Source organism: Podarcis vaucheri (genome assembly GCF_965113315.1).
Source record: "Podarcis vaucheri genome assembly, chromosome: 16".
Lineage (NCBI taxonomy): Eukaryota > Metazoa > Chordata > Lepidosauria > Squamata > Lacertidae > Podarcis > Podarcis vaucheri.
Window position 1 is genome coordinate 1098486 of NC_138754.1, and position 27957 is coordinate 1126442.

The window sequence follows — 27957 nt, forward strand, 5'->3', positions numbered from 1 at the left end:
TTTACCTGGCACAGAAGTAAGAAGGGGGAAAACAACTGAAAGAGGCAGAGTGAAACAAGGGGGGGGGGGCATTTTCTAACAAAAGCGGCCATGAAGTCTTATAGAGACTGATATCAGGAGCCTTACAATAACTCTTCTGTCCAACCAAATCAAAGTTAAAACTGGATTCAAATATTTTTCTTTGAATGAACACCATACTTTTATAGGCATATGCTTAATGAAGTACATACACTGCATTTTAGCTTGAGAGAGCAGTTGGCTCAACTAGGCTTTTGCAGCAGAAACATTAGGTTATCAGCACCTTCCAAAATAAGACTGTAGACTCACAATCTCAAAAGTTGGGGCAAAGCAAGAGGTGGGGTAAACATTTGCACACTTCATTCTCAATTTTTGTCTTATTTAGGACTGCTAAGATCCAGCATGGCTTCCTTAGATTTAAATTTTGAAGCAAGCTTGCAGTTTAAACTATGCACACTTAAGAAAGGCAGTCTGCCAGAGACAGAAGGAACAGACAACACACATAACAGACAACATGTAAACATACATCTTCTCATATATGTATTAACAGACAACACACATAACGGACAACATGTAAACATATATATTCTCATCCTTTAGTTGGTTATTGCAAGGAGATGGGCCACTACCTTTGGCTTCATTAAGTGAAATTAGTAGGAAGGTCCCACATGGTTTTATGAGCCTCCTTGCCTCTTCAAACACACCACCAGGTAATCAGACTGGTAGGGCTCACAACGCTTGGTTGACTGGGTACCCCTTTATAGATGCATGCGTTGCTGTTGTTGCTTTTTTGCTTTTTTCTTTTTTGGGGGGGGTGTCTGGGATAGAGAAGGGGAAAAAGAGGGGTTGATTAGGATTGGTATGTCTAGGGGTTTGGTATGCTTAGTACAGGGACGTATAGTAAAGAGGAGAAGGGGCTTCTAGTTGCCTGGCAACTTCCTTAGTGGGTTTTAGAGAGCTCTAGCTATCCGGTTCCTTGCGTTCCATTTCCTATTTCCTTATTTCCTTATTTCCTGTAACCTGGGGTCTCTTTCCACTCTGCCGGTCCTGCCCAATTCCTCATGGGCTATCCCTCCTGGCAACCTCCTACCTATCGTCACATCTCAGGAAAAGGGGCCCTACTGGACGCCCGCGCCATGCGGTGCCAGATCGGGTGGTCCCTGGATAGAATTTCGGGTCGAAAATCCCCCTTGCTTTCGGAAGCGAGCTTACAGTACACGTGGTATGTAGCTCGACCGGTGCGGCTGGGATTGGGATAGAAAGCAAGACCACTTCCTGCCCCCTAGCAAGGACGCTCGGGAAGTTCGGAAAGAGAGCTCCAACCCCTTGCTTTCAACTGGGATGCCCGTTGCAGAGAGTCGGCTATCTTTCAAGTCGGGTCTCTCCGTCTTACTTTCGGGCTCCCAATTGGTGCAGCTGGCTGGAGATTTTAAGGAAAAGGGATAGAGCTCAGAACCCCCTTTTCGGGTTGAGCAGCGGTCCACGGTCTCTCTCACTAACCGGACCAAGAGAAAGGCAAGAAGGAGCGATAGAGAGGAGGGCAGAGAATTCAGTTGCCAGGAGACTTCCACCCCCTTCCCACCAGTGCACTGGATTTTCCTTTTTCCTTATACTCACGCGTCTTCTATGATGATCCCGGGATCGATGAATAAGCCGGCTGGATCCCTCTTTTGCTCCCCGGCTGAACTCCTAGGGCTTTTGATTACCGCCCAGAAGATGGCTGGGGGTCCAAAAGGATCTTCCCAGGCAAAATGGCCCGGAGCCGGCTGAAGATTTCGGGGCCCCCAGTCAGCAGCTCGGGAGAACCACAAGCCCCACGTTGGGCGCCAACTGTTACGGCTAAAATCTGGGTGCGGGGTTACTCTGCCACCCAGCTCATCGGACTAAGTCCGTGGGTCCCTGCGGAAGAAAATGAGCTCAGCCGGACACAGGAGCAACTGCAGAAGGTCCAAGTTTATTGCGCAACAGGTTCAAGGCGAGATTGAACAGCGAGAAAGGGGGTGACATGAACTTTTGAAATTTCCCTCCATGTCCCAGAATACAGTGCAAAATACCTCCCAGTTACATCACGAATACATTAAGGAAAGGTTGGGTTACACAGATTACATCATGAATACATTAAGGAGAGGTTGGGTTACACTGGATTAACATATGGAGGAGGGAGGGGGGATATGCAGAGCTGGAGATATGCGCAGATAAGCACATCCTGAGAAGACAATGGTCCATGTACGCATAGTCTGTCGCCTGGCATTGCCCGAGGAAAGGTTTGGCAGAGTGATTTTGACAGGATTACTTGAGAGATTATGGAGGACAGGGGAGGGGTGATGGAGTCCTAGAGAAATTGAGCAAATATATTGTAGTGAAGAAGACATGCCCCCCCCTTCCGTAACAACGCCAAGGCCTGGTTTGCTCTCTGTGACTATTCAGTGATCTGGTGTTGCAGTTTCCCTTTGGAATCTGCTGGGGAGCAAGACTGCTGTGAAACTCCCATCTTGCTGAGCTCGGCCTGCGCATGTGTGGGAAGGAAGCTTCATGCCGGGGAAACTCTGCAAGTCTTCAGGGGAGGCCCTTCTCTTGGTCCCGCCACCTTCCCAGGCCTGCTTATGTTCTTCAGTGATTGGTCTGCCTCGCTCGGTATTGCCCTCACGGACTGGCAGCAGCTCTCCAGCAAATGCTCTGCTAACTGAGCGATGGCAGTTTCCGAAAGAGCAGTTAAGATTGAATGCAGGTTTCAGGTTGCATCTAAGGCTCCTTTTGTTGTTTAGTTGTGTCCGCCTCTTCGTGACCCCCTAGACCAGAGCAGGCCAGGCCCTCCTGTCTTCCACTGCCTCCCACAGTTTGGTCAAACTCATGTTCGTAGCTTCGAGAACACTGTCCCACCATCTCGTCCTCTGTCGTCCCCTTCTCCTTGTGCCCTCCATCTTTCCCGACATCAGGGTCTTTTCCAGGGATTCTTCTCTTCTCCTGAGGTGGCCAAAGTCTTGGAGCCTCAGCTTCAGGATCTGTCCTTCCAGTGAGCACTCAGGGCTAATTCCCTTCAGAATGGAGAGGTTGGATCTTCTTGCAGTCCATGGGACTCTCCAGAGTCTCCTCCAGCACCAGAATTCAAAAGCATCCATTCTTCGGCAATCAGCCTTCTTGATGGTCCAGCTCTCACTTCCATACATCACTACTGGGAAAACCAGAGCTTTTACTATATGGACCTTTGTTGGCAAGGTGATGTCTCTGCTAGAAAGAAGATATAAACAAACTGCTCAACTCCCCCCCCCTTGAGCTACACACACACACACACACACACACACACACACACACACACACCAATGGCTCATAAGGACTCTTCTCTGCTTTGGTCTATGAGTAATGCAGACTGCCAGAAGTTCAGCGAGGAAACTGACTTACTTTTACTGACTAATCAGCAGATCCCAGGTGACCAATCTGAGCCCTGTTTTCACTTTGCCTGCTTTCTTGCTGACTTTCTGTCGTGATTTGTTTAAACACAGCCCTGAGCTCAAAGTTTTGGGCTTTGCTTTGCAGCACATACACAGCCATGGCTGCAAAATGTGCCGGCAAAATCTCAATGGCCTGTCTTCTCTTGGGCACTTTCATCTGCTCCTTCCTTGGTAAGTTCTGCAAATCTTGCTCACTTGTTGAAGGGGGGTGAGGTTGTTGAAGAGAGTCAGGGAGTGAGGTTTGTCATGAAAGAGGAAGCGGGGATGGCTAAATTACAGCTGAATGAGGCGGCTGAGAGAAAGGGCTCGCTCAGTTAACAGGAAGGAGCTTCTGCCCATAAATTTTAACCATGTGCAAACAAATCAGAAAGAACTATGCAAAGATTTCTGTCTTGCACTTCCAGTGCTTTGATGTAACTCAGGGCAGCTCCAGAGTAATTAAACCATTAGCATTCCACAAAAGGGAACAACATGGAAAGTGGAGAAAGCTTTTCTTCCACTGCTCTGGAGGGCAGATTCAACCAACAGATTCAAGAAAGGAGATTTGAATTAAACATTAGGGAGAACTTTCTGATGGTAAGAGCCTCAGAAGGTGGTGGACCTTGAAGGTTTTGAAACAGAGGTTCGATGGCTGTCCATTAGCCTGGAGGTCCCCATCACTTAGTTGTAGCTCTCGCAACCTGGCCCGCTCTTTGGCGATACTGAGGGGGACACTTAAGGGGCCAGCTTAGGTCATTCTCGTACAAAGAAACTTGTCCAACTAATTTAGCAAGTGAAACCTCTATTGCATTCTTTGTTTTTGTTAGGAAATAATTTTTAAAAATAAACAACATGTAACAAAATCATTTCTAAATCCATATACAGTGGTACCTCTGGTTGTGAACGGGATCTGTGGCGGAGGCCCGTTCGCAACATGAAAAGAATGCAACCTGCAGCGGCGCGTCTGCGCACACGCGGCTTGTGATTCATCACTTCGTGTGACGTCATTTTGTGCTTCTGCGCATGTGCAAGCGGTGAAACCCGGAAGTAACCCTTTCTAGTACTTCCGGGTCACCTTGGGACGTAACCTGAAAGAACGTAACATGAAGTGGATGTAACATGAGGTATGACTGTACAGTGGTACCTCAGTTTAAGAACAGTCCGGTTTAAGAACGATTTGGTTTAAGAACTCTGCAAAACTGGAAGTAGTGTCCCGGTTTGAGAACTTTACCTCGGTCCAAGAACAGAATCCGAACAGTGGAAGGGCACCGGCAGCAGGAGGCCTCATTAGGGAAAGTGCACCTTGGTTTAAGAATGGTTTTGGCTTAAGAACGGACTTCTGGAACGGATTAAGTTCATAAACCGAGATACCACTGTACAGAGATTACTCTGAATCTCGCAACTTCCCCCCCTCCATGGGCCCTAATGCTAATATTTATACCTGCATATCAATTCATTATCCAAATATTTTGTCCCTCTAAATTATCCATAATTTTTGTTACTTTACAAGTGTGGTTAAAATCCTGCTAATGTTTTCGTCTGTTTACAATGGTCTCGTAGATATATTATAATTTCCCCCATTCTTTTATTAAAGTTCTTGTCCTTTTGGTTTCTGAGCTTCCCAGTTAATTTTGCCATTTCAGCATAGTCCATCAACTTGGTTTGCCATTCTTCCCTGTTGACATTGTTTCTTCCTTCCATCTCTGGGCTAGTAAAGTCCGTGCGGCTGTTGTCGCATACATAAAAAGCCTTTTCTGGTCCTTTGTGATCTCAGTACATGTAATTCCTAGAAAAGCTTCTGGGTTTTTTTTTTAAGCAAAAGTTACTTTAAACATTGTTTTCATTTCATTACATATCATCTCCCAGAAAGTTTCTGTTATCTTGCACTTCCACCACATATGATAAAATGTACCTTCCTTTTCTTTATACTTCCAGCAGATATTGGTTCTTGTTCTATACATTTTTGCTAACTTAGTAGGAGTCGAATACCACCGATACATCATTTTCATATCATTTTCTTTCAGCGTACAACATGCCTTAAATTTCAAATCTATTTTCCATAGCCTCTCCCAATCTGCCATCTGTATGTTGTGTCCCAACGTCTATTGCATTCTAACCCTCACCGTGTACAGGACCCAAGAATTGGAACGGACTCAAGGAGTCATTCACACCATCTGGCAAACACGCAACAATATTATGATATCCTGCTCTACCTGATATAAAAGAAGCATCAATATTTGGCGCTCCCCCCTTCACTTTCTCCCTTTCTCCTTTTACTTATTTTCCCCTTCCTGAAAAACACTTAGGCCTTGTAAGCAGTCGGGAACCGAAGACTCCTACGATTCAGCTGAACAGGATCTTGGGAGAATCTGCCTTGCTTCCTGTACATATAACCTCGGCCAATACCGTGTCCATCGTTAAATGGATATTCCACCCTCGACAAGGCGAGGCAAACGACCTTGGGCGATTCAGCGATGGGAAATGGGTGCGGTGGAATACGAGCGACAGTTTGGGGCAGCGTCTGGAAATGGCTGATGGCACCATGCTGAAGATAAGCAACTTGGTGGTGAAGGACAGTGGGAACTACACAGCTCATGTGACGTTTTCCACAGGAGTGACAGAATCACACACATTCAGCCTCACTGTCTATGGTATGTACTGCCTAGGGTAAAGTCCACCTCCTTCCTTACAGACTCTTCCAGGTGTTGAGATCGGCAGTCAGGACCCTCTTGGTAGTCCTGCATCCTCAAAAGTTTGGGGAGGGTGGCCTAGGCAGGGGGATGGAGAGAGGGCCTTCTTGGTGGTGGCCCCTAGGCTGCAGAATGCGTCGCTGTACATGCATAAGAACATAGGAAGGATGTGCTGAACCAGGCCAAAGGGGACCTGTCTAGTCCAGCCTCCTGTCTCTACTGTGGCCGACCAGATGCCCATCATGGGAAGCCCACAAGCAGAACCCGGGAACAACTCTTCCTTCCTGTGGTTTCCAGCAACTGACACTCTGCTTTCATCAAGCCCATCTGATGGATGTGGAAGTGGTGATGAGGAAGCAGCCAGCACCCCCCCAAAAAAAACCCCAGTCAGTGAAACCCCAGAGGCATCAAAGTAAAACACAATTCCAAATGTTGCTGCTTACCTTTAAATCCCTAAACGGCCTTGGTCCAGTATACCTGAAGGAGCGTCTCCATCCCCATTGTCCAGCCTGGACACTGAGGTCCAGCTCCGAGGGCCTTCTGGCGGTTCCCCCCCTGCGAGAGATGAGGTTACAGGGAACCAGGCAGAGGGCCTTCTGGGTGGTGGCACCCTCCCTGTGGAACGCCCTCCCATCAGATGTCAAGGGGGTAAAGTACTACACAACTTTTAGGAGACATCTGAAGGCTGCCTTGTATTGGGAAGATTTTAACGTTTGGTGTTTTACTGTGTTTTTATATTCTGTTGGAAGCCTCCCCGAGTGGCTGGGGTAACGCAGTCAGGCATACAAAGAATAAAGTATTTTAAAAAATTCATTTCTAACAGAGCCAGTGCGGGAGCCGCAGGTCACCCATAAACTGATCGCCAAGACGCCTGATGGCTGCAATGTAACCCTGCGGTGCCAGGCATCAGGAACGGGAGACTTCCGTGTCTCCTGGAAAAGAGGGAATCCCCTCAGAGCCCTAGGCGAGAGCCCGGACTGGCACCAACTCTCTGACAACGGGGAAGATCTCCATCTGTTCTGGCATCGCAACGCCTCGGATGCCAACATCACCTGCCTGGTGAGCAATCCGGTGGATCAGAAGAACATTTCCATCAACCTCCTCAGCCTCTGCCCAGCTGAAGGTAAGGAACCCCTGGCCCATTTCCCCATTAGCCTTTCTTTATTTAATGTGTTTGTATCCTGCCTTTCTCCAAGTTTGTTTTATTTGTCAAAATATTTGTATACTGCTGGGCGATAAAAAGCATATCAAAGCGATTTACAGCAACAAAACCATATAACAGTATAAGAAAAGTTTAAAAGAGACATCAGTTAACTCTCTGGATTAATTAATTAGCTCTGTATTTTTATTAATTTTCCATCAAAAAACAAGAAAAAAAATGCATATAACACCACATTGAAACTTTCACAGATTTTCCCTTTTGGACTTCCTTCAGCCTCTCTGACAATCGTCCAAATTTAACTTTTTTAATTACACATTTCCTAAATTTGCTATTGCCTTTTAGCATATCCTTCCAAATTTGCTTTTCTTTTTTACAATACTTCTGAAACTTTTACAGAGCGTCTTGAAATGCCACTAGCATTATTCTCTCCTCACTTATACATTCCAAATAATCTACAAACTTTCCCCAGTCCTCGATGAACTTTTGATCTCGTAGATATCTGATCTTCCCACTTAATTTATCAAGTTCTGCATAGTCCATCAACTTCAGTCTCCCTTCCTCCAATGTTGGTAATTGTTCCTGTTTCCATTTTTGGGCCAGTAATATTCTTGCCGCTGTTACTGCATATTGGAAAAGTTTACAATCCTTTCTATTTATTCCATTTCCTATAATTCCTAAGAGAAAGGCCTCTGGTTTCTTAACAAATGTATATATCAACATCTTTTTCAATTCATTATATATCAGCTCCCAGAAGCTCTTCACTTTCTTACATTCCCACCACATGTCAGGACCTGACATCCTTCCGCAGGGCCTGCAAGACAGAGCTGTTCCACCAGGCCTTTTGTCAGGGCGCAGCCTGACCCCCTCCTCTGGCAACCTGCACAGAATTTTGCTTGATGGTTGCCATTAATTTGATTTTAATTTGATTTAATTAATTTTATAATGAATGTTTTAGAATGTTGGACTATTTTGATTGTTGTTAGCCCCCCCGAGCCCAGCTTCAGCTGGGGAGGGCGGGATATAAATAAAATTTATTATTATTATTATTATTATTATTATTATTATTATTATTATTATTATTATTATATAAAATGTACCATCCTTTTCTTTACATTTCCAACACTTCTTACATGTTTTATACATTTTTGCAAGTTTTACAGCTGTAATATACCATCTATAAACCATTTTCATGACATTTTCCTTTAACGTAGTACATGCAGTAAATTTAATATTTTCATTCCAATACAATATTTTGGGTAACCTGGATCTAAGCCACGTAGGTCTTTAGAAGTCAAAACCCCGCCTTGCACCCAGCTCCAGGTTTTATGGACTGCCTCCATATTGCACCTTCGACCTCGGACTGGACTTGGACCTCGCCTCTCGGACCAGCACACTGATGGTGTTGGGACCAAGAGGAGGTGCTCATCTGAGGGCCTTGGCACCCGGCCAGCTCCGTAAAGGGAGATACAATATTTTGGGTAACCTGGATCTAACCACGTAGGTCTTTAGAAGTCAAAACCAGCCTTCCTCTTCTCTTTCTCACAGGGAGGGATGAAGCAAGCACCATGGGGGCACGTGTTGGCGGGTGTGTGGTGAACACACAGGGTCCCCGGACGTTTCACTGTCTACTGATTCCTGTGCCACCACTTTATTTCTCGCTGCCCCCACCCAGGCCCTACCTGGTACAATACTGAATCCAGTCAGAGTTAAATTGGAACATAAACTTTTGTTTATTTACAGTGGTACCTCGGGTTAAGTACTTAATTCGTTCCGGAGGTCTGTTCTTAACCTGAAACTGTTCTTAACCTGAAGCACGACTTTAGCTAGTAGGGCCTAATTAGCTAATTGGTGGTGGCACCCTCCCTGTGGAACGCCCTCCCATCAGATGTCAAGGGGGTAAAGTACTACACAACTTTTAGAAGACATCTGAAGGCTGCCTTGTATTGGGAAGATTTTAATGTTTGGTGTTTTATTGTGTTTTTATATTCTGTTGGAAGCCTCCCAGAGTGGCTGGGGTAACGCAGTCGGGCATACAAACGATAAAATATTTTTTAAAATTCATTTCTAACAGAGCCAGTGCAGGAGCCGCAGGTCAAAACCAGCCTTCCTCTTCTCTTTCTCACAGGGAGGGATGAAGCAAGCACCCATGGGGTCATGTATTGGTGGGTGTCTTGTTACAATCACCCTGAAAAGACAATAATTGCTTTTTTCAGGCAACCGGGCATTCTGGTTGATTCTCTGGCCTTTTCAGAATCCCCCCATCTCAGTTCCAGTCATATCAATCATCTTGTTTGTGTTCTTGGGGGTCTTCCTGTATAGGAAAATCAAGAAATGTCAGACCGCAAAGGTAGGAAGCCTCTTTTGTTACTCTCTAGTACACCCGGGGACGCGGGTGGCGCTGTGGGCTAAAGCCTCAGCGCCTAGGGCTTGCCGATCGAAAGGTCGGCGGTTCGAATCCCCGCGGCGGGGTGCGCTCCCGCTGCTCGGTCCCAGCGCCTGCCAACCTAGCAGTTCGAAAGCACCTCCGGGGGCAAGTAGATAAATAGGTACCGCTTACCAGCGGGAAGGTAAACGGCGTTCCGTGTGCGGCTCTGGCTCGCCAGAGCAGCGTTGTCACGCTGGCCACGTGACCCGGAAGTGTCTCCAGACAGCGCTGGCCCCTGGCCAATAGATGTGAGATGGGCGCACAAACCCCAGAGTCTGGCAAGACTGGCCCGTTCGGGCAGGGGTACCTTTACCTTTACCTTTAGTACATGTCAACTGGAGTTGGGTTGGCAAATTATGCATTCTTCTTTCCTGAGAGAACAGCGCTTGTTAATCTTATGGAATAACACATTTCTGCTGTTGGGGCCAGTGATGCTTCTGAATGTTGTGGGAATGTTCAGGGATGCAGGAGAGGATATATTGTCTGATAATAGCCTTTCCAACTTGTGTTAACAAGTTCACAATTTAGCAGAGTAACATTCCCCTTTTTAAACTCACAGCGGATGCATTTACTCAGGCTTGCTAAAGCCTCTAGAATAACTGTTCTGGTATTTCCCCCTTATTCCCTCATAAAAGATAAGACACGACACAGTCTTCTATAAAAGTATAAAAAGGTTTACTCTCTCACATTCTGTTCACAATTGGATGCCAGAAGGCAGACTTAGCTTAGAAAAGTAACATACACCTGGAAACTATCTCATAAGGAGACAGTCCCTTTGTCCTCTCTTGGCTGGAGACCAAGAGAGCGTCTTTGGCTAAGCAGATGTTGCTTCTTTGATGCATGTAGTCAAAGAGAGAGAGATGGCTGCCCTGCCCTGTGCTTTTGTCGTTACCTGCACAGGTGAGGCCACGCCCACCTCTAGTCACATGCAGAGGAAGTCTGTCCCAGCCCAGAAGGAAACAGGAAGTTGACCTGCTGGCTGGACAAACATTCCTCCCCAGGTGTAAACATGTTCACTCTAGGAAGGTTGTACTTGACTGCTCTTGTGTTTCACATCCCACAAATGTCAGCTGCAGGAAACCGCAGGAGGAGAGAGCTGCTCTTGTGCTCAGTTCCTGCTTGCTGGTTTCCCACAAGCATCTCAGGGGCCCCTGTAAGACCAAGGTGCTGGACTAGGTGGGCCCCCTTTGGCCTGATCCAGCAGCCAGGCTCTTCTTACATTACAGTGGTACCTTGCTTCCTGGATGGCTTGGCTCCCAAACAAATTGGCTCCCGAATGCCGCAAACCCGGAAGTAAGCGTTCCGGTTTGCAGACGTTCTTTGGAAGCCAAACTTCCATTTCAGGTGTCGGCACTGTTTCTGGGGCCAATCAGCCAATCAGAAGCTGCCTCTTGGTTTGTGAATGTTTTGGAAGTCGAACAGATTTCCAGAATGGATTGAGTTCAAGAACTAAGGTACCACTGTATTATGTTCTTAATGCACAAGCAGAAGTGTGGATGAGCCCAAAGTGGAAGTAGGATGTGTGTCAATCCAGTAGTGTACAGGATTTGATTTATTCCTGGTTTGGTCCAGCAGCCTCAAATCTTCAGGATCTGTTTCCTTAGTGTGTGCTTGGCCCTGCATTATGAAGCCTCTTACATTTCTCTTTCTGCCTCTCTCTGCAGAGTGACTAGAACACAGAACACCTCTCACTCTCAGACAATGACTGAGCTACATCAACCCCCAGTCCCCCCCCCCAAAGAGGAGACGGAAAGCCCTCGAGTGAGTTTGGATCTCCCTGACGCTGTCTCTGAGAGCAACTCTAGTTGCATTTCTTAAGATGAAAAATTGGAAATAAGAATTATTGCACATGCTTTGAGTGAAGAAAAGGGTATGTTAGCTGCTAATTAAGCGTGCCACTAAGAAGTTAAGAGTGATGGAATGGACTGGACAGAAGATAACATTAAAGAATAACATCTATCCCGGTATGTTGAAACGGAACGGAAAGGAGGGGGGGACCTTTTCCTTTTTTTTTTACTACGATATTATCATACAACTTATAGCAAGTGAGATTGGAAAATAAACTGTGTGGAAATAAAAATATCAACTAAAGCCTTTGTTTTGTGAAAGATTTGGAAAGAAAATAAAAGGCTCTCTTGTGACGCAATTTTTAATCGGGATCCGCCATTACGAGACAGACTATGTTGCGAGATTAATAGTCAGCGGGGGAGGCGAGCCGTTGTTCTGTTATCATGTTTGTATTCTAAGTTCGATAGCAAATCTTCTCTGGAAAGACTGATTTATGGTGCAACTTGTCTGGGAAAATTAATGAGCAGATGCTTAGATTTTATTTCATCAGAACTGAGAAAGATGGCGCTTGCCGCCCGAGCAGGACTTCTGGATCAGCACATGAAGATTTATTGCAAACAAAAGACTTACCAGCTTTTTTTAAAAAGGGGAGAGCCTTACAAAGTTCACACAGAAGCATAATAATGTTTACTTTAACTCGCCTGTGGAAACACTCAGAGGCTATTAAGAAGAAAAAGGATATCAACAAGAAGATTGAAAGATGGGATTGGTGAACACTAAAAGCAGCAGAAATATGAGATGACTGGACCCTTACTGAACTTGAAGCATGGGAACCCCCAACAAAAATTTGTAATTTGGCAAAATATTTGGACTTTATTATATGTATTGGTATAATTTGGAATAATTAATGTGATATGATTGGATTGTTAAATGGAAAACTTAATAAAAAATATTTTTTAAAAAACGAACAAAGGTGTGTCAGCCCTTATATAGACATTTTAAATTGCCCGCCTTGGAGTCCAAAACCACCACCAGAAAAATCATACCTACATCAAGGGGTGTAGCTCAAGACCACCCCCCCAGATACATCATACCTACATCACAGAAAGGGCAGTCTACAACAGAAATCTGAGTGCGTTGTTTATCTCGTCTGACAGGTTACCTGTTAATGCTTACTTGATTGGATACCCTGGGGAGCCTGGCCAACCTATAAAAAGGGGAGCCATCCTTTGTTCAGGGCTTCTTTCTACTTCTTCCATGTTGTAGTTTGAAGTCTTGTTGCAATGATAAAGATCAGGCCTATTGGCTGCTGTTTTGCTTCTATAATCTTGGCTGAAGTCTTTGTTTGATAATCCAAGTGAGCTGGGGAATTTTTAACATCCAACAAGATACTTCCTGTCTTATAATGATGAATGACTTGTGTCAACAAGAGAGCCTCCACATGGGGGCTCTCTTCAGAAAACAACCATGCAGAACATTATCCCAATCATAGCTGTCAACCATCCCTTATTTGCCGGGAAAACTCCCTTATCCCAGCGCTGTGTCCCTCTGCTGTCCCTTATTGATGATGTCCCTTAAATTTCCCGGGTTTCAAAGGAAGCAGCTCCTCTCCCTCCCTCCCTGCCAGCCAGGGAGGAGGGAGGCTCCAACTGTGTTGCTTGGCTGCCCTGCCCACCCCCCTCTGGCCTCCTCTCACCAGCCTCGGCCCCCGGGAGCCCCTCCCCGCCGGGACTGCCGGGAGCCTCAGGTCCTTCTGCTACCATCCTCCTTGTGGCCGCCGAACTGAACGTCTCTGCCTGGGGCCTCCCCTTCGCCCACTGCTGCCGCTAGACTGTACTGCGGCTGCACTGCCGAAGGACCCGAATGAGATGGGCAGCCTGGCGCGGCCTATGTATTGCTGAGGAGCCTTGAGAGGAGAGCGAGGGCAACCATAGAGAAAGCAGTTCAGAGAGAGGACGAGGAGGCGGAGGCGCGGGCAGGTGTTCCAAGGGCTAACCATGTTGGGGGAAAGCGGAGAAAGGACCGCAAGTGCTTCTCCCATAGATTTGTAGTGGTAGACTAGCATAGATGGTCTGATCTGCGGGTTTACTTTGGGCGCTATCCCCCCCTTCCTCCCGCCCCACCTGATGGAACTGAGAGCTGCAGATGAAGCACGAAAGAAAAGATACAGAACTGCAGCAGCATCTTCGTAGCTTGGGCTTCGTTTTGCATGAAAAGTGGTTGCTGCTTGTAGTTATTTAATTGCAGTGTTTCATCAGCTGGTGTCTTGAGCAGCAACCTCTGGAAACGAAGGGCTAAAAACTGAAACCAAAATTATCTGGTCCCTTTTAACTTTGCATTTCAGCTGGTTGACTAAAATCCCTTATATTGGCTGCTGATCCCTTATTTTCGAGGCTGCTGGTCCCTTATTTTCAAATCTGTAAGTTGACAGCTATGATCCCAATGGGTGAGAGGGAAGACCGGCATGATTAAATGCGCAGTGCAGTTATGGTGAGAATGCAACAGCTTCTCTGAAGACAATTCCATCAAGTCACGATGGCTACATAATGGCTCCAGTTTCAGAGACACCATGCCACCAAACATTACCGCTGACTGATGGGGAGCAGAAATGGGGAGAGTTATCAGGCCCCCCTTGGCCTGATCCACTTGTAGGGCTCTTTGCATGCTCTTAATACAAGCAAGCAATGCAAGAGCGGAAGTCAGTCGATCGGAAGCCAACCTAACAGCCAATAAGGGAGATCTCAGAACTGTATAGGAATTTGTTACAAGGTGTACGTATGCTTGAACCTACATGGGTGTCCGGCATGTATATGAACTCATCATAACATGTCAGAGGGGAATGGAACCTTTTGTGTGGAGTCAGGGTGTGTGTTTATTTAAAATGTGTGCGTGCTTTTAATCCATACACCCAATAAAGAGCTTTTCTACAAAAAGAGTTGTTTACTACACGGAAATGAAAGAGGTGGAGTGTACGAGTGCTACTCCAGACAGCGAGGTAGCAGGCATTATCATTAACATCCACACAGCTTAATTCCAAAGTTTTTTGTTGTTTAGTCGTGTCCGCCTCTTCGTGACCCCCTGGACCAGAGCACACCAGGCCCTCCTGTCTTCCACTGCCTCCCACAGCGTGGTCAAACTCATGCTGGTAGCTTCGAGAACACTGTCCCACCATCTTGTCCTCTGTCGTTCCCTTCTCCTTGTGCCCTCCATCTTTCCCAACATCAGGGTCTTTTCCAGGGAGTCTTCTCTTCTCATGAGGTGGCCAAAGTCTTGGAGCCTCAGCTTCAGGATCTGTCCTTCCAGGGAGCACTCAGGGCTCATTTCCTTCAGAATGGAGAGGTTTGATCTTCTTGCAGTCCATGGGATTCTCAAGAGTCCCCTCCAGCACCAGAATTCAAAAGCATCAGTTCTTCGGAGATCAGCCTTCTTTATGGTCCAGCTCTCACTTCCATACATCACTACTGGGAATACCATAGCTTGAACTAGACGGACCTTTGTTGGCAAGGTGATGTCTCTGCTTTTTAAGATGCTGTCTAGGTTTGTCATTACTTTTCTCCCAAGAAGCAGGTGTCTTTTAATTTTGTGACTTTAATTTTGTGACTCTGCAGTGATCATGCAGCCCAAGAAAGTAAAATCTCTCACTGCCTCCATTTCTTCCCCTTCTATTTGCAACATCGTTTTTTTGATGTTGAGCTTCAGACCATATTTTGCGCTCTCCTCTTTCACCCTCATTAAAAGGTTCTTTAATTCCTCCTCACTGTCTGCCATCAAGGTTGTGTCATCTGCATATCTGAGGTTGTTGATATTTCTTCCGGAAATCTTAATTCCGGCTTGGGATTCATCCAGCCCAGCCTTTCGCATGATGAATTCTGCATATAAGTTAAATAAGCAGGGAGACAATATACAGCCTTGCCGTACTCCTTTCCCAATTTTGAACCAATCATAGAATCATAGAATCATAGAATCATAGAATCATAGAGTTGGAAGAGACCACAAGGGCCATCGAGTCCAACCCCCTGCCAAGCAGGAAACACCATCAGAGCACTCCTGACATATGGTTGTCAAGCCTCTGCTTAAAGGCCTCCAAAGTAGGAGACTCCACCACACTCCTTGGCAGCAAATTCCACTGTCGAACCGCTCTTACTGTCAGGAAGTTCTTCCTAATGTTTAGGTGGAATCTTCTTTCTTGTAGTTTGGATCCATTGCTCCGTGTCCGCTTCTCTGGAGCAGTAGAAAACAACCTTTCTCCCTCCTCTATGTGACATCCTTTTATATATTTGAACATGGCTATCATATCACCCCTTAACCTCCTCTTCTCCAGGCTAAACATGCCCAGCTCCCTTAGCCGTTCCTCATAAGGCATCGTTTCCAGGCCTTTGACCATTTTGGTTGCCCTCTTCTGGACACGTTCCAGTTTGTCAGTGTCCTTCTTGAATTGTGGTGCCCAGAACTGGACACAGTACTCCAGGTGTGGTCTGACCAGAGCAGAATACAGTGGCACTATTACTTCCCTTGATCTAGATGCTATACTCCTATTGATGCAGCCCAGAATTGCATTGGCTTTTTTAGCTGCCGCGTCACACTGTTGGCTCATGTCAAGTTTGTGGTCAACCAAGACTCCTAGATCCTTTTCACATGTACTGCTCTCAAGCCAGGTGTCACCCATCTTGTATTTGTGCCTCTTATTTTTTTTGCCCAAGTGCAATACTTTACATTTCTCCCTGTTAAAATTCATCTTGTTTGTTTTTGCCCAGTTCTCTAATCTGTCAAGGTCGTTTTGAAGTGTGATCCTGTCCTCTGGGGTGTTAGCCACCCCTCCCAGTTTGGTGTCATCTGCAAATTTGATCAGGATGCCCTTGAGTCCATCATCCAAGTCGTTGATAAAGATGTTGAATAAGACCGGGCCCAAGACAGAACCCTGTGGCACCCCACTAGTCACTCTTCTCCAGGATGAAGAGGAACCATTGACGAGCACCCTTTGGGTTCGGTCAGTCAGCCAGTTACAAATCCACTGAGTGGTAGCATAGTCAAGACCGCATTTTACCAGCTTCTTTACAATAATATCATGGGGCACCTTGTCAAATGCTTTGCTGAAATCAAGGTAGGCTACATCCACTGCGTTCCCTTCATCTACCAGGCTTGTAATTCTGTCAAAAAACGAGATCAGGTTAGTCTGACATGACTTATTTTTCAGAAATCCATGCTGACTATTGGTGATCACAGCATTCCTTTCTAGGTGCTCACAGACTGTTTGCTTAATGATCTGCTCCAGAATCTTCCCTGCTATTGATGTCAGACTGACTGGGCGGTAATTATTTGGGTCCTCTCTTTTCCCCTTTTTGAAAATAGGAACAACATTTGCCCTCCTCCAGTCTGCCGGGACTTCGCCTGTTCTCCAGGAATTCTCAAAGATGACTGCCAGTGGTTCTGAGATCACATCTGCCAGTTCTTTTAATACTCTTGGATGCAGTTCATCTGGCCCTGGAGACTTGAATACATCTAATCTAGCCAAATATTCTTGTACTATCTCCTTAGTTATTCTGGGCTGTGTTTCCTTTGCTGAATCATTTGCTTCAAATTCTTCAGGTCGGGCATTGTCTTCTTTATCGGAGAAGACTGAGGCAAAGAAGGCATTGAGTAGTTCAGCCCTTTCTGTGTCCCCTGTTTGCATTTCACCATCTTCTCCTCTGAGTGACCCCACTGTTTCTTTGTTCTTCCTTTTGCTACGAACATACCCATAAAAGCCTTTTTTGTTGCTTTTAACCTCTCTAGCAAGCCTGAGTTCATTCTGTGCTTTAGCTTTTCTGACTTTGTGTCTACACGTGCTGGCTATTTGTTTGAATTCCTCTTTGGTGGTTTCCCCCTTTTCCATTTTTTGTACACATCCTTTTTTAATCTTAATTCAGTTAAAAGTTCTTTAGATAGCCACCCTGGTTTCTTTAGGCACCTTCCATGTTTTCGTCTCATTGGTATTGCCTGACGTTGTGCTTTTACTATCTCCGTCTTAACAAACTCCCAGCCATCATGAACTCCCTTTCCTTTTAGTATTGCTGTCCATGGGATCTCACCCAGCACTTCCCTAAGTTTTATGAAGTCGGCTTTCTTAAAGTCAAGAAATTGAGTCCTAGTATGCTAATCAGTTGTTCCATATCCAGTTCTAACTGTAGCTTCTTGTCCCACATAGAGATTTCTCAGGAGACAGATGAGGTGATCAGGCACTCCCATTTCTTTAAGAACTTGCCATAGTTTGCTGTGGTCGACACAGTCAAAGGCTTTTGCATAGTTAATGAAGCAGAAGTAGATGTCTTTCTGGAACTCTCTAGCTTTCTCCAAAACCCAGCGCATGTTTGCAATTTGGTCTCTGGTTCCTCTGCCCATTCGAAATCCAACTTGCACTTCTGGGAGTTCTTGGTCCACATACTGCTTAAGCCTGCCTTGTAGAATTTTAAGCATAACCTTGCTAGCGTATGAAATGAGTGCAATTGTGCGGTAGTTGGAGCATTCTTTGGCACTGCCAACAGTTAAGGATCCCTAAGTACCCAGAAGTCTTAGATAAAGTGATTGCAGCAATGTGCCATAGTAACCACTAGGGAAGGGAAGGGATATACCCAATCTTGGAGCAAGAGGAGCACAAAGTCAGGGTGTTAAGATCTGTGCCTTCTGAGAGTGAAGCTTCCTACTTCAAATTCCTGTGCCAGCGAGGTAACAGTCTCTCACCCATTCCTTGGTTCAGCAAAGGGTTGGGTTGGTCCATAAGGTGCTTGAGGAGCAAAGAGGGGGTCCCATTGCAGCTGTGAGCTAACTAACCATTGAAAATCTGAGGTTTAAGAATACTTAAACATATACCTATAGAAAGCCAGTGTGGTGTAGCGGTTAGAGTGTTGGACTAGGACATGGGAGACAGGGCTGGGTGATATCAGGTTTTCAACATCGTGCTTTATCACCAGTGAAATATCACAAGGTGCTGGCCGGCCAGCTAGTAAGCCCCACCTGCAGTATACTGCCTTGGTCAAAAATCAGGTAATCGTCACTACACTCTGGCTCTCAGACTTGTTCTGGACAGTGTATCAATACATCTTCCAGACCTACTGGGAGGTTCAAATCCCCACTCAGTCCTGAAACTTACTGGGTGACCTTGGGCCACCTCACAGGGTTGTGAAGATAAACTGGAGGGCAGACCCTCATAGACCACCTTGGGCTCCTTGAAGGAAAACGTGAGATATAAGTGCAACAAACAAACAAAACTTTGGTTCTTCTTTTATATTTTTTATTTCCCCCCCTGAAAACAATAATTGGGAATACAGTCTTAGAAATGGATTTATTTCACAAACTTTCCTACGAATATTCAAAATAGTGCCCAACACAATAATTTAATTACTACAGAAACTGGTTGACAAGAATTACCACCCCACTGTATCCTCTAATTGCCTGTGGCCTCTTTGAGATAAAAAGCTTTTATGGGGTATGAGGAAAACTCAAGTTGTCCTATGCTAAGAGTACAGTATTCCTGGGACTAACAAGTCATGTTCCTTTTTATTAGTAACACAGCCAATACTGATCAGCTGTGGGTTGCAAAAAAGGATTTATTCTTAGCACTTGACTCCATGGTTTTTTGTCTATGAGAGCAGCCAAAACCTGAAGCTGTGCTGAAAATCTTTGGTTCTTCTAACTTTTATGGAGCTTCCTCAGTGAGTGAATAATGTAACCCTGTAGTCCTGAGAACTGTTGATTCTTCCTTCCAGTGCACTGTTGTTTTGTAAGATGAGTTTGAAGCAAAGAGTGCCTGGCCTTAATTTTTGGAAGCCCATATCCACATCTCTCTAGTTCCTGAATAACAAACTTATCTCAAAAGAGATTTTCATTGTCTTCGTCAAGACCTGTTCCTGCAAACAGGAGGAGGGTTATGACATTTTCTGGTAAATACAAGAGACATATATAAATCTACGAAAGCATATATATATATATATATAATTAAAATACACAACTGGCCAGAAAAATACTTCCATGAACGTATCCAAAACCTTAGAGCAGGAGCTAAAAACATTTCCAATAAAGTGATCAACACACAGGTCCCTTCTGATGGAGCAATCTGCCAGAGTTTTGAGCTCTCTCAGTTTCGTACGGTTCCGTTTGCTGCCTCACTGCTCCTTTCTCTTCCAGGAGCTCAAGGTGGTGTACATGGATCTCTCCCAGCTCCTTTAATCTCTACAACAACTCTGTGAGGTAGGTCAGAACTGAGGGGTAGTGACTGGCCCAAGGTCACCCAGTGACCATCGTGGCTGAGTGGGATTCAAACCCTGATCTCCCAGGTCCTAGTCCAACACTCTAACCACTACACCACACTGGCTCATTTCAGTGTGCATTTATCCCATGGTTCCATTTTGCCCAATTTCCCCTTTTTTGCAAGCAAATTTCCCCGAAGAGCATGTGCTTTGGTATATTTATTCCCTGGATATATGCATTTTTCTGCACCCTTTCCCCCAATAGACACACACACACACACACACACACACACACACACACACACACTGGTGCAGAAATTCTCAGAAGTGTGAATTTTGGAGGACAGATGAGTTTCGGTTCACCTGTTGTCATCCCTTCTGCTGGGTCGTGCAGCCAACATGTCAGCTCTTATCTTCTTTGATCTGCTACCAAGAAACCCAGGGCCACCACTTCTGACGGCTGGGGTGAGAGAGCCTCGCTCAACTGCTGCTTCTGGCAGGGAAGTGAGACTTAAAGTGTCAAGCATGGGGGCTGAAGAGGAAACTTGTGGTTGGTTGGGAGGCCTGAAGGCAACGCAGGAGGGGCTGAAGACTCGTGCAGAGAGGGAAGACCACACACAAGAACCTGTTTCAGCACTGGGGGAGGAAGGTGGCAGAGAACAGAGGCAAGGATGGAAGCCCACAGCGCCCAGCTCATGCTTCTGCTCGCCATTCTCCAATTCCCAGGTGAGCAGTGGAGAAAAGGGAGACAGGAATCTCATGGCCAGCCTAGCAAGACCTACCTCCCTTGACAGAGGCTGGTTTCTGGATCCCAAGTGGGGAGAGAATCCTGTTTGTTGCACGCAGGTCCTGCTTGCTTGCAGGTTTCCTTTGGGTCATCTGGTTGACTGGGCTAGTTGGACCCCCTTTGGCCGTATCCAGCTGCTGCTGAAAGACCCGTCTGATGTTCTCAGGACCCAAAACAGTCAAAGGTGCTCCTCATCTCCAGCGCAAGTCCTTAGTGGAGTGACGCATATCAATGGAAAGAGTCAGGGGTGGTTAGACTGTTGGACTAGAACCTGAGAGAGACCAGGGTTCGGACCCCCACTTGGCCATGAAGCTCCCTGGTTCTGACATTGGGGTCAGTCACCATCTTTCAGCCTGGCCTACCTCAGAAGGTAGTTGTGAAGTTAAAACGGGGAGGAGGGAATCCATGTCCACCACTGAGACCAAGGAAATTGTGGTAGCTCTGCTTGCCCATCTGGCAGCCATTCTCCTGAAATTCAAGATTCCCCCCACCCCCAAACAACAGCAGCAGCAGCAGGAACTTTGTGAAATGGGAACCGTTCTGTTGTTCCAAGGAAAGTGAACAGCCGTAAGTTCCAAGAAGGTTTTGACACCTTCAGATTTTAAGACTTTAAGAGAAGGATTTTCGCTTTCCATTGTAGGGAAGCAAAACTGCAGGGCTTACGCAAATCGAAAGGACACAGATAAGATGGGAAAAGCTAAAGGGATAGAAAAGAGAATTAAACTCTAATAGAATTAAAACAATATACAAAAGGGTTTATTAAAACACAGATAGTAAAAACAGCACATCAATATTTAAAGCTGTTTCCTTTTAAAACAACACAAAAAACAGTGTATAGTATCTATAGCTTTTAATGTCTGATGTTTTATTGTGCTTTAAATATTTTGTTGGGAGCCGCCCAGAGTGGCTGGGGCTGTCCGGCCAGATGGGCAGCATATAAATAATAAATAATTATTATAAATAATAAAATTATCATTGTTGTTATTACAGTTTCTCTCCCTATATTTATTATTACTATTATTAATTACTGTTGGCATCCATTACTGCTATTAATTATTACTACTACTAGTAATTATTACTATTAATAGTAATTATTACTAGTAATTACTGTTACTAATAATTATTATTACTATTGTAGGAATAGTTTGCTTCCTTTTTTAATAATAATTTTTATTAATTTTTACATATAAATTATCATTCATACAATAAAACTTCATTTCTTATACAATCTTTTTGGACTTCCATCAGCCCCTCTGATGGTCTTCCATTCTTATAACTTATTCTGCATTTCTTAAATTCCTATTGCCTTTAATTATCTTAACTAACAGTCCCCCTCGTTACCTTTTTGTGTGTGCAATATTTCAGATAGTCCACCTTACAAAACTTCTCACAAACCTACAAGCGTAATCTGATCATCACAATTACTTTCCAAATAGTCCGTAAATTTATGTCAGTCTTCTGTGAATCTCTGGTCCCGCAGATTTCGAATTCTTCCTGATAATTTACCTAATTCTGCATAGTCCATCAGTTTCACCCTCCATTCTTCTTTTGCCGGTAATTCTTCTTGCTTCCAATTTTGTGCCAATAATATTCTCGCTGCCATCATTGCATATAGAAATAATTCACAGTCCTTTCTTTTCCAAGTAAAAATGCTTCTGGAGTAGTTTGCTTCCATTTCTTATTAACTTCAGGTGCTGCTCAATTTCCTGCGCAAGATCCCCCCAACCAGCTGCACGGGATTCTTGGTGGGTCAGTCTTGTTTCGCCTAAATGTACCCCCCTGGAAAAGAGTGGACGAGGTTGAATGGAAATTCACCCCCACAGGGGGTCAGCCACTCCTGGTTGCCGAATTCGCTGAGGGGAAGCTGAGGAAACCACACCCAAGCAACAGTTTTGGACCACGGATAGAAATGGTTGATGAGACCACGCTGAAGATGAAAGACCTGACGATGGCGGACTCTGGAGTGATGGATGTCCGCATCAGGTTTGCTTCCTCAGTGATTGTGGAGTCCTTCTTCAACCTCATAGTCCATGGTAAGGGACTCTATCTTCTTTGCCTATCTCACAACCAAGTGAGGAGTTGGCCATCAAACTTTTGGTGTGCCACAGAGTGCAAACATCTATTGTTTTTATCCGACAGAGCCGGTGCCGTCGCCACAAATAAATCACCAGATCATTTCCAGCACTGCCAACCGATGTAATGTGACGCTGCATTGTCGGACGTCTGGAAAGTCAGATTTGCATTTTTCCTGGGAAAACAGAAACCCACTCAGGGCCTCAGAAGCTTTAGAGTGGTATCGCCTCACCAATGACGACAAGGATCTTCACCTGTCATGGCGGCCAAACACCTCCGATTCCACTTTCACCTGCCTGGTCAGCAACCCAGTTGATCAGAAGAATATCTCGTTTGATGTGTTCAACATCTGTCAGGATGAAGCTCAAGGTCAGTGAAATTCTAGCATGATCTTGTCACTGTTTTACAGGGTCTATTCTCTGGATTGTTATTGTAATTTTTTAAAAAAACTTTATGTTATGCTTTAATATTTTTTCCTGTAAGTTGCTTAGAGACACTTTATGGAGCAAACAGCTAATCAATAGCATTTATTTGGATTAGTTGACCCTTGTGGTACATCCCAATTCTACAATTCCATGATTCTATGAAATGCAATAATGATTCTGGGTGTCGTTCAAGAATGGTCCTACTCAGAGTAAACCCACTGAAGTCAATGGACATGACTAACAGAATAATAAAGTTGGAAGGGACCCCCAAGGACTCCCTATCTTCTGGTTGTACCCCTTGTTCATCACAGAATCACAGAACCGCAGAGTTGGAAGGGGCACCAAGAGCTATCTAGTCTGGCCTCCTGCACTGTAAGAATAACAGCTAACAAACCCCTGACAGATGGTCTTCCAACCTCTGTTTCAAAACCTCCAATGAAGGAGGGAGCCTGTTCCACTGTTGAATGGCTCTTACCATCGGAAAGTTCTTCGTAATGCTTAATCAGAATCGCCTTTCTTGTAATTTGAGTCTGATTCCGGTCTTCCCCTCTGGAGAAGCAGGAAATAAGCTTGCTCCATATTAGGCTCTATCATTTCAATGGGTATACTCTGAGTAGAACTTTGCTGAATACAGCTAAATATGAATACCTTAAAGTTAGGAGTACAATGTGTTCAATTGACTGGGTTAAATATAATCTTCTGTTGGTTTTTTATCCGAGTGGGTCAGACACCCACCAAAATTAAGGTATCCCAGATATTTCTCCATAGCCTGGCACCCCAAGACACCTTCGCAAACCAGTCTAGTGGGTGGCCTCAAGACCCACCCTTTTAGCTGCAGAACTGCATCTTACTGGAAAACATTCAGCATATCGTACAATGTAATTCATTCCCTGGGCCTTATAGGGCTTCTTCTGAGGGCCATGGGACTGCATTTTTGTTTTAGTAGCAGCAGCAGCAGCATTAACATTGCTTAGATTTCTTATCCATCTTTCACCATGAAGTCCGAGGACAGATTAAAGTGCACTATTAAAATCAGGAGAATAGGGTGCGTCCTAAATTGACAGATTACTTAACAGAACACTGTAAACAACTAAAAACTTGGGCGGGATTTGAGTAACGCTTGCAATGTACTAAAAACGAAGGTAAAAATGGATTATTTTCAGAAAAATAGAGAAAATGTATGATGCAGTTGAAAAAGATTGAAAATGGAAACCATGGAAGGGTGGAAGGAAATCTAAAGATTCAGGGAATCCTAAATGTTGATATTACGTCCGATGTTTGAATTTAAATGTGTAGTTTAAAACTGAATAAAAAAGATTATATTTTTAAAAATAGGGTGTGTCCTGAAATATATATATTTCAGGTTTTGAAGACCATGCTTCACTGTCCTGGTCTATAACCACAATTTTACAAGAACGTAAGCGACAGATTTTTAAACCTGGTTTTAAGCTGAGCTGAAAGCCGAAAGTTACACTCAAGGTTATCAATTGCCTCTTTCCATTTAAAATAACTGAATTCTTTTAGCCAATAAATAAATAAATAAATAAATAAATAAATAAATAAATAAATAAAATCTTTGCTAAACTAAGCCTCCTTTTTTGATGCTAAGCTGACTCTCCCACCAGCTGGGCCTGTGTCCGTAAGGATAACCTCTTGCTTCAGATCAGACATCCAGCCGGGGTACTGAGTCCTATCATTATTCCAGCTTCCCATTTCTGATTCTTTGACTCCCCTTGCACCCCAAATGGTCAGCAAACTCTTTCTTAGGAAAGGGAGGGGAGGGTATTAACTTGAAAATGGTGTGTGTGTGTGTGTGTGGAGGGACTGGGGACAAGCTTTTAGGAGCCAAGACGAAAAGAGGGAGCCTCTCAAAATTGGTTTGAATTGTGAAGTGATATTAATAAGCCTTTTTATTTTTTAAAAATGGTGTGCCTGGGAGAGGAATTTATTGCTGTGCTGAAAAGTGAAAACTAAAAGATGAACTCTAAAGGGAGAAGTGAAAGAGGAGAAATGTGAGGTTTCACAAAGAGGGAGCAAGCTCTATAAAGTTCATTATTTTGGGAGCTGAAGGCTTTCCCAGCTGAATATATGAACCTTTGCTCCTAGCATTTACTGTATTTTTCTGTGTATAAGACGCCCCCATGCATAAGGTGCCCCCTATTTTTGGAGTCCAAGATTAAGAAATAAATAATTGCAACATTCCGTGTATAAGATGACCCCCAATTTTAAACTTAATTTTTTTGGGGGGCAAATATAGTCTTATACACAGAAAAATACAATATTTGTTAGGGCTTTAGTCTTGTTTTTAATGCATTTGCTGATTATGTGTTTTTAACGCTTTTTAATCATCTGATGTATAAGTCTCATTGAGACAGTGGATTAGAAAGCAATGGATAAAAAATAGAAAGCAATAAGAAAAATAAAACACATTAATTTATTTTATAAAATGTATATAATGCTTGATTGTAAGAAAAAAACCCTCTCAAAGTGGTTTACAAAAAGGATAAAACAAATTATCAATAAGAAAAAATAACAATAATTTAAGACTTTTGAAAAGTTAAGATAACAGCAGACTAAAACTTGCATCAACTTTCTGGGCAAACTTATCTAAAGAAAAATGTTTTTCCCTGGCCCTAAAAAGAGTGCAGTTGAATACGCTTGCCTGATATCTTGTATTTGTTCTGTTATTAATTATCTTAGCTGTAAATTTCATTGAAACAGTGGTTTACAAGATGATTGCTAAAACAATAATAACAGTAAAAATAGCCAGGGCTGTCTCTAACTAAGTTATAGACAGAGTAGCTTCACTGAAAGGAGTAAGTCCAAATCAGTCATGGATGTTAACTTCAATGGATCTACTCTGAGTAGTCTTAGCAATGGGCACTGTTTTAAATGCTTGGGCAAACAGGATCGTTTCAGTGAGAGTTCATTTTCCCCCTGCCGTCACATCAGTATGTCAGATTGTGACAATTAAATGTAAGTTAACAGAATGAAGCAGCAATTGGGTGAGAGACTATGGGTAACAGTTGTGGTGAGGGGCAAGGGTCTGAAAGACCACCATTTTGAAAGACCTCTTCCATTCATCTCCTCCTCTCCCCCCCCCCCACAGATGGATGTAGCTGCTTCTCCTGGGTGAGGACCGCCATGGTCGTGGGGCTGGGCCTCCAGGTTGCCACCATCATCTCGTTAAACGTTCTGGAAAGGAAAGTTGGAGACCAGTGTTGAGTCGGCGTAGAACCACGAAGCGCTAATATGGAGCCCATGGGTGCCCACCAGTAATTACTATGGTGACCTCTGCAATAGGTTTTGGTAAAGATCTCCTTTTTGAAAAGCCACGGGATGTGAGGGACTGTTTGATCTTCCTGCTTGCAGTGGCTCAGACTCTCTTACCACAACTCTGCCACGTTTGAGATCGGACCCCCCCCCCAGCTACCCCCTTCCATTCCAGACAGAGGAGAGGCGCCAAGAGCTTTCCTCTAAGAGCATCGTGGTGGCGGCTGAAGTCCGTGCTTTTCTTTCCATTGGAGGAGGTGGGCTGGTGCACCTTATTAGCTGTGACAACCATTTTGTGCCACGTCCCATATCCCACGGTAGCCATTTTGTGCTATACCCCGCACCCCACAGTAGCCATTTTGGAACTGGCAGCCACAAAATTTCAAATCCACCCAACGCCCAAAAATGTTTGCCGACCCCGGTGTGGTTGGTTGGAAAAGACACCCTGTCCGGTTTACAAAGTAGCCACTGCCTGCTGACATTAAAGAGAGACTCTTCCCCCCCCCATGGCAAGGAACAACAAAGCTTCCCCTGTTGGGAACCTCCAGATTGCCCTTTAAAACCATGCCTACTGAAAAGGAATACCACATTGGATCGAAAACTTACTCACGTTTGTTACTGTATGAGATGGTGACGTTTTGCAATGTTTAGTGGTTTAAGCCAATTGGTTGGTCCAATAGGTGGGAGCTGGTGGTGGTGGTGGTGGCAACTGGAGTCCAACAACACCTGGAGGGAACTTGGAGGAAAAGGTGAAACATAAATGCAACAGGTAAATAAACCATGGCAAAGGTTTGAGACTCCTCCGATTCTTCATTCTTGAGAGCAAGGAGAGAATATTTACCACCCCTTCAAAAATAATGAATAATAGAGCAGCAGCAACTTTCTGAGCGATCACCATGCATGTTAGCAGACAATAGCGGAAGTGGAGAAGATGCTGTCAGATCAATTTTCACTAGATAATTCCCCCCGCCCAGTTGGTTTCTGGCTTACATATTTCACACCTCGGGTCTAATGCGACAAAAGGCAGAGAGATGTTTACCACAGTGGAAAGGATGACCAAAAGGTTCTCTTACATAGCTGCAAATGGAGAAGAGGAGGTCAAGGGATGATATGATAGCCATGTTCAAATATATAAAAGGATGTCACATAGAGGAGGGAGAAAGGTTGTTTTCTGCTGCTCCAGAGAAGCGGACACGGAGCAATGGATCCAAACTACAAGAAAGAAGATTCCACCTAAACATTAGGAAGAACTTCCTGACAGTAAGAGCTGTTTGACAGTGGAATTTGCTGCCAAGGAGTGTGGTGGAGTCTCCTCCTTTGGAGGTCTTTAAGCAGAGGCTTGACAACCATATGTCAGGAGTGCTCTGATGGTGTTTCCTGCTTGGCAGGGGGTTGGACTCGAGGGCCCTTGTGGTCTCTTCCAACTCTATGATTCTATGATTCTATGATTCAAATGTGATACACATCAGAACATGATGGACTGGGACAATGGCCCATCTAGTCCATAGCTGTCAACGTTTCCCTTTTTTCAAAGGGAAATTCCCTTATTCCGAATAGGATTCCTCACAAGAAAAGGGAAAAGTTGACAGCTATGGTCTAGTCCAGCACCCTTTTCTCACCGTGGCCGACAAGGTGCCCATTGTGGAAAACCCACAGAATATATGGG

The 27957-nt window shown here is 44.6% G+C and overlaps 1 protein-coding gene across 1 annotated transcript; it reads left to right on the forward strand.

Moving 5' to 3' along the window:
- Window positions 1–3480: 3480 nt before the first annotated feature.
- LOC309520473 (T-lymphocyte surface antigen Ly-9-like) lies at window positions 3481–27081 on the forward strand. The gene is made up of 6 exons (XM_082202323.1): window positions 3481–3638; window positions 5753–6097; window positions 6960–7259; window positions 22212–22553; window positions 22660–22962; window positions 26128–27081. Exons 1-6 carry the CDS (start codon window positions 3566–3568, stop codon window positions 26241–26243), a joined length of 1479 nt encoding a protein of 492 aa, XP_082058449.1. The 5' UTR covers window positions 3481–3565; the 3' UTR covers window positions 26244–27081.
- The last annotated feature ends 876 nt before the right edge of the window (window positions 27082–27957 follow it).